Source organism: Toxorhynchites rutilus, chromosome 2, assembly GCF_029784135.1.
Source record: "Toxorhynchites rutilus septentrionalis strain SRP chromosome 2, ASM2978413v1, whole genome shotgun sequence".
Taxonomy (NCBI): Eukaryota; Metazoa; Arthropoda; class Insecta; order Diptera; family Culicidae; genus Toxorhynchites; species Toxorhynchites rutilus.
The window spans coordinates 130,878,644-130,886,205 of NC_073745.1; the positions used below are offsets into that span (position 1 = coordinate 130,878,644).

Consider the following 7,562-nt stretch of genomic DNA (forward strand, 5'->3'; position numbering starts at 1 on the left):
AACCCAACGAAACGGAAACCACCTTGCCAAATATCGAATGGAAATGAAAACAAAGTATAAAAAGATCGTGTTTTATATTGATTAATTAATTTTTCTCATTTTATTCATTTTTTTCGATTTTCTATATATGTTTTGTGTATAGCTCTCGCTTTTGACTCACAGAAAAGAAGCTTTAATGTCATGTGTTGTGTTTTGTTTTACTCTGCCATTTATAATCTGAATTTTCCCCCTGCCCCCGCCCCGCTCCCCGTGCACAGGTATGGTGTAACATTTTAATTAATCAGTCTGGTCACACGATTTGCTCTGTTCGTTTACTCTCTCTTACTATCTATTCCATGTGTTGTGTTGTGTTTAATGATAAGTTCTTTTGTTTTAGTTCGTTCTTAGCATTAATACATTTTACATAGTTGCGTTCTCTCGTATTTGTAGACTTTTTCCCAATAGGCGCGTTGATATTTACACAAAAAAAACAACCGTTTCAATCTTTCCTCGCACTATACACAGCTTGCGCGCTCGTCATGCATAATTAACACCTAATATTCGCTCATATCAGTCCGTTTTTTTTATTTTCTGCGGCATCGCTTTTCCTGCTTTGCGCCATAACAAAAGCTCTAAACATTGAGAACCAACAACGCGGTTAGCTCTTCCGTCTCCTGTACACACACACACACCTCTGCGGATAGGAATTGGCGAATCCTCGGTTAAATAGCAATAAATAATTTAAATAATAATTACAGGGGAACTACACGGACACGAACAACTACGGGATTAGCTTTACAAATTTGTTCACTTTCCACTGCTTTCGCAAACTCCGACAAGTGTTGCCAAAATATATTCACAAACTTAATGAAGTAACATAAAACATGCCAATAGTTTTGATTCAAGCTTGTAATGTGGTGTTTTTGAAACTGTTTTTTTTTTCCTTTCGTAAAATGCAACATTTTCTCCTTCGGATTCGGATTTTTGTGTGTTTTTTTTCTGTTTGTAGCTATTGATGTTTTTCGAGAGGATAATTAAAAATACAAGTGTTCTCAAGGGCTCCTCGCTTCATCTTTCGGTTGTATTTCTGTGTATGATATATGTTGATATATATTAGTAGCTAATAGTTACAGTAGTTTTTGGAGCGTTTTTTTTTCTGTATATTTGTGGCATATTTCAAACTATATCAGCTGACATTTTGTTTTCATTCCTTCTTTTTTGAATTATAATTAAAACTTATCAAATACAATATCACAAATAGTTTTCTCTTCATCTTCACTTGTTTTGTAGTATTTTGCCTCAATACTTCGCGTTACAATTTTATACATAATTTAGCACTTTTTCTTCGCTCTCCTATTTATATTCACTTAGCAACTCATTTCTTTTCCCAATAGCGCTATGATACAACTATATATATTTACACACATACTATTACAATGCTTGACTATTTCGTTTTCGCTTTCTCGTCATCGAACTGGTCGATCTCAGCCGCCCCTAGACAAGATATGCCTGCACATGATGCCCATGGGGAACCGTATTTTGGCCAGACATGACGCCACCGTTGCCCCCACCGATGCCACCGGGTCGCCACGTCTGGGGCCGATGCACTCCAGGAACCATGTTTTCGCACTCCAGCGTGCTGTAGTCGGAATCGATGCTGGAGTAGATGTGCTCACTGGGTGGCCGCTGGGGAAGCTCCACCATGCCCCGTCGCGACGGCCGAGGGCTTGGCGTTGCGGTTGTCGCCGACGAGTAATTAGCCTCGTCAATCTCCGGACAGTAGGCCGGAGGTGCTTGGCGGAACATAACACCGGCACTGGCAGTTTGCTTCACGCGCTCGTGATGATCTATCGTGTAATTGTTGCCCCGATAGGGCGCTTCCACTGGCAGTGCGTACCGAAGTTTCTCCCAAAAGTGCCGATCGTTGCGTTTGATTCTATTCACAGTGGTTGTTTTCAGATAAGGAACTAGTTCGACGTCGTTTTCCGCTTCCAGAATCACGCCAACTTCTTCGAGCACCACCAGCTTATGGGGCCTTCCACGCAGAGCGTCGTGAACCGCACGACGCAGCTCACAGCGACTCCACTCGGTTTGGAGGAAATTTCTCGACAACAGTATCACAATTCTTCGCGAGGCCCGGGATGCCTCTAGGAGCTGCAAATGGGTCGCATCCTCCGAGAGATCTCGATGCTGCAAACACAATCTCAACGGAGGCCGACCATTCTCAAGCTCGGCGGCGATATTCCTCGCCACATACTCGGCGTCCTTGGCGGAATAGATGAATATGGCATCATAGAGCTTCTCCGAATCTTCACACCGTGGCCCAAACACTCGCACCCCATACCGTGAAAACAGCCAAAACCTCAGTGGCTCACGAAAAATAAACATTACCAGGGCAAACACTAGCAAACAAGCGATTATGAGCGCCGCGGCCAACAGAAAAATGTACGTTTCCGAGAGTCTTTCCGGCAGCACGGAACTTCCAGCATAGTAATCACTGCAGGTGGCGGTCACATTGAAATCCAGATCTCGATGGATTCCATCATCAACACAGTAAATGTCCTGCATGTCTTGAATGATAACGGCATTGTCCGCCACGAACGACGTCAGTTCTTGCATAAACCGACACCGACAGCTCCAGTAATTACGCCCGAGTGAGAGCGCCTGCAAACTCTGCAGCTGCGTTGCCTGGAGTTGTGCCATCGGAATGGTGGACAGCCGGTTGCCATCGATCCGTAGCACCTGCAGCGAGTACAGCGGTGCGAATGAGTTGTTAGCTATCACTGAAATCATGTTATTCTGCAGATACAGCTCCTTCAGCAGGCCCAGGTTTTCAAACTCATAGCCGTGAATCTTCTGGATGGCGTTATCTTCCAGATGGAGCACCTGGAGCGCGGTGAGCCCAGTGAATGTCCGATTTTGAATGGTGATAATCTTGCTGGCATTGGCGAACAGTACTTTCAGATTTTTCCTCCCGATAAACGCATGATTTTGCAACTCCGGATAATCATTACCGTCCATGTAAACCTCGGTAGCGTCCATCGGAACCGGTTTCGAAAGCGTTGCCCGCTGGTTACCACAATCAACAACGTTCGTGCCCCAGGTTTGGTCATGATAGCACGTACAATTGTTCGGACAAGTCATCTCGCAATCACACGCGTCGAAATCGCAGCAATGGCACAAGGCAAAACAGTGCGTTTCGTATTTACACAGAAAGTCCTTTGGCTTGAGGGAAACGATCGGACGGATCGGGGATCCACGGGCGTGCGGCATGATGCACTCCACGTTGGGAAGATCCATGATTTTGGGATGCTGCCGGGCTGTCAGATTGTTCACCCGCTGCATCCACTCCATCGAACAATCGCACTCGAACGGATTGCCTCCGAGATAAAACTCCGGCAGTGGTTTATCGGCTGGCTGGGGTGCAACGCGGAGCTGGTGCAGCTGCAGCTTTTTCAACGAATTAGCGTACAGATCAACGCGCGCCAAATTAATTTTATCGATGAAGGTGTTGGCATGGATGGTGCCGATGTGGTTATCGTTGATAAATAGCAGCTCGACGCTGTTCGGAACATTCATCGGGCCAATATCGGTAAGCCGGTTATGGCTGGCGTCCAGCGTTTTCACTTTGATTTCCTCCTGAATTTTGTAGTAATTACCCAGCGACTCGATATAATTGCCATGGATGTCCAACCACTTGAGATTGCTCGGGATGAAAGCGTAGTCAAACCACACGAGATGATTCTCCGCCAGGTTTAACCACAGCAGTGACGAGAGGGTGGCGAAAATTCCATTTATGTCGGTGAGGAAGTTTCCATCCAGCCTTATCGCCTCGATATCGAGATTATTATCGAACGATCCCCGCTCGATATTCTGCACACGGTTTTTCGCCAGATTGAGCACACTCAGCCGGGGCAAATCGTTGAACATACCAGCGGTTATGTTTTCAATTTGGTTGTCGATCATCCGCAGTCCGGTGAGTTGGTTCAAATTTGTGAACGTTCCGTTCTCGATGTAGGTTATCTGATTTTCGCCTAGATCGAGTGCCCGCAGCACCGATAGATCACGAATCGCGTGGGGCACTTCGGTGAGCTGATTCGAGCTCAGATCCAGTTCCTTTAGGTCGGAACAATTTTTGAATACGTTCCTTTCGACAATGCTGATCAGATTGTTGTTCAGGGTGAGCTTCGAAAGCACGTACAGTCCGTTGAATAGACGATCGTCCAGGGTGTGCAGACGATTTTCGGCCAGATTGAGCGTATGCAAATTGTACAACGGTAGGAAAGCATTGTCTTCGATGTACCCGATTGAGTTGTTGCGAAGGTCCAAAATTTGCAGAAAATAGAGCTCTTTGAACGTCTTGCTGTCGATTCGGGTGAGCGCATTGTGGGCCAGATTTAAAACCACCAGGCGAATCAAACCGGAGAATGTTCCGTTATCGACGTGATGCGAGGACAGTTGGTTGCGAGACAAATCGAGCACCAGTAGCTGCTCAAGACGATGGAACAAGCCACGGGGCAGCTCGTACAGTTGGTTTCCCTGCAGGTGAATTTCACGTAGTTCACGAGAGCCCACCAATAATCCACCCGGCAGCGTTTCGAGATGATTGTAGCTCAGATTCAAAGTTCGGAGTGAACTCAAACCAGCCAGCGCCTCACCGTTGATCTCGGAAATATTGTTATACTCTAGATTGAGATGCTGCAGCCGTCGCAATCGTGACACTCCCCAGTTTTCCGGGATTTTCATAATTTCGTTGAAGCTGAGATTCAGCGTTTGGATTTCCGATCCACCACTGCACGTTTTCCCGTTTAGCCCGAGGCTCTCGGTGGAACGAATCCGATTGTTGGTCAGATTCAGCACTTTCAAGCTTGTGAGCGGACACAGAAAGCCATCCGGCAGCGCACGAATATTGTTATCACTCAAGTCCAACGTTTGCAGTTCTTTGAGTCCTTGCATGGAGAGACTTTGCAGCTCCAACACTTTGCCGGAGCCCCACTCATAGTTTCTGGTGTTCACACTAAGCTTCTTCAGCGCCAGCAAACCCTCAAAGGCTCCCTCGGGAAGGGTTAGCAATTTGCACGATTCAATTTTCAGTTCACTTAAACTCGCCAAACGCAGGAATGAATTTTGTGGCAACTGACTCTCGAACAGTATCAACTCACTACACTGAATATCGAGCCGGGAGGTACCTTCGGCACCTTGTAAGTCCAGCCCGGTGCGCTCGAGTGTCCGCAGGCGACAGGAAACACTTGCCTTCTCGTACTCCCAGTTACACTGTGAGCTCAACACCACCGATAGCGCCGATAGCATCAAACCGAGCGCCGCTGAAGTCCTGTAGCTTTCCATATTGGAGCGAGGACTGAACTTGGGCTGCAATTGTAAACTATACACACTACTTTTGTTTGCTGCTTCTTCACAATACTTTAAACTAAATTTTCTCCGGTGGATATCATAAACCGAACATGTTTCAACTTTCACGATCTTCTCCTGCACTCCTTCCGAGAGTCGATGATCTGTTTTATTCTGCTCACTAAAATATTGATTTTCTACTCTACTTTCGATGTACACAAAGTGCAATATTTTTTTTCTGGTCGCAATCACGAAATACGTCGCATGTTTCGACGATCACAATTCTAATTTCCGCCGCACGGTTTTATATTATATCGAAAAATATTCACTCCTTCTTCGGGCGGCGCACACTTTGATTGCTGAGCCTTTCTCTGCACTTCTTACTCAGTTCATTTCACACGGCTTCACCAAGGCAAAAGGTTGTTACATTTTTTCCCCTTCGTCGCTGCACACTCTTTGCCGTAATACACACCGCTCGTATCTGCGATATGCCTTTTCTTCACTCTTCGCGAGGCAAGCTTTCAAATGTTATTTTCTGCCCGTTCGGGTGCCCCTTTTTCACTCCGCTATACACTGATCACACGTCCAGAGAGAGATTGAACCCAATTAAATAACTTGTTTCACATGAGAATGATTCTCGTTTTCCATTTGTTGGCCAAATAAACACACACGTGCGGGACAACGTGCAATGTGCGTCTTTTCTGCGCGACGATCCGACTCGAACTGATCTGGCCAAAGGTTCGATGGGAGAGAAGTTTGGACAACTCCTCGGCGAATATCTGGAGAATGGGATAAAACCCTTCGGCGGGCCAGCGCTCGGCTCGGCTTCGGAGCCGGTTTCACTTCGGGTGGTGATTCGCCGCTTTGCCACGCGTTCGGTTGGCGGCAGCACCTGATGGTTCACATGGTTCCCTTACCGTTTGGGAGAGTTTAAATGTGTGTGTGGGTGTGTGCTGGTGGTTACAGAACTATGCTGCTGCTGCTGCTGCTGGTGGCTGTGTGGACATCGCATAGCAAGGGGCTTATGCTAAGGGCACACATGCTGGGAATGCGACGGAGGCAAGTAAATGACGAAAACTGTATCACATGCAGTTTGGTCTCCGCGCGCGTTCGCTTCACTTTATTGGTTACCATACGTCCCGATAGAGGGCAGCACCGTACGATCGGACAGAGCGCTGTTTTCAAGAACGGACAGCCTTTGCGAATGTTATAAATATTATGTATTTATGCAAATCAGCTTTTGTTTGAGAATATCATACCGCCCGGTTCGCCGGATCCGGAGAGTTCCGATGTTTATGCGATGCGACCAGGACACACAGTTTGCAAGCAAGCAAGCAAGCAAACACACACGCACCCTTCCGCCTCGTACACGGTTCGGTCCTCGCCACCAGCATTCCGATACGGTGTGTATGTTTCGATAATTTCAGAATCGTGATTTGGAATCATAATTACACATAAATGTCACGCTCTCGCCTCGCACACTCGCGCCTCGTTCGATTCCGTTTCGCGGGAAAAGTACGCCAGGCCCATTTCGCTCGCTCACTTTCAGGCGGTCCCGGAAAGCATGTGACGATAGAAATCAATTAATTCTCACATCGTCTCGAACTAAACCACGAGAGACCGTTGTGGCCCCGCTGGCCTCGCGACGCTTCTCCGGACGGATTACAGAGCATAGCGGGGCGGCACGTATAAAAAAAAGACGGTATGAAGGGAAAAGTTGTTGAACTTTAATACTTTCATATTGCTAAAAAAAGTGTTATGTCGTGTGTCACAATTGCTTGAGAGATTTGAAGGAAAATTTGTGATTCAGTCAATTTTTGCCGAAAAAATGCATTTTACACACTCTCGCTACTAGTATTGGACCCGCCTATTTATACTTTTTATTTCCAACTTAAAAACACTCTTTAAGTTTGAGTAGAGTGCTTATCCTGACCGCACTTTATCAGTTTTATCAGCCTACACTTTGTTTACAATTCTAAAATTGTAAACTTCGTTAACCTACATTACAACACCTTGGACCAAGCATATATCATCGCGAGCAAAGGCTTGATGTTATCATTTTTGACAGACCGACTCACCATGAGCGAGGGTCTCTATATAGTAGGCTCTGTGTTTTGAAAAAAACACGAAGTTTCCCAACACATGGCGCGTAAAATTTACAAACATCCGGGTAGGACAGCTGAAATCCCTGCATAATCGAGCAAATGGCCCAAAAAATTAGTCCAACAAACCGA

At 46.3% G+C, this 7,562-nt stretch overlaps 1 protein-coding gene across 1 annotated transcript; it reads right to left on the minus strand.

Annotated features, from left to right (window-relative positions):
- Positions 1 to 219: 219 nt before the first annotated feature.
- LOC129768913 (toll-like receptor 7) lies at positions 220 to 6,066 on the minus strand. The gene has a single exon (XM_055770857.1). The coding sequence runs from the start codon at positions 5,323 to 5,325 to the stop codon at positions 1,474 to 1,476; it is 3,852 nt and encodes a 1,283-aa protein (XP_055626832.1). The 5' UTR covers positions 5,326 to 6,066; the 3' UTR covers positions 220 to 1,473.
- Positions 6,067 to 7,562: the final 1,496 nt, after the last annotated feature.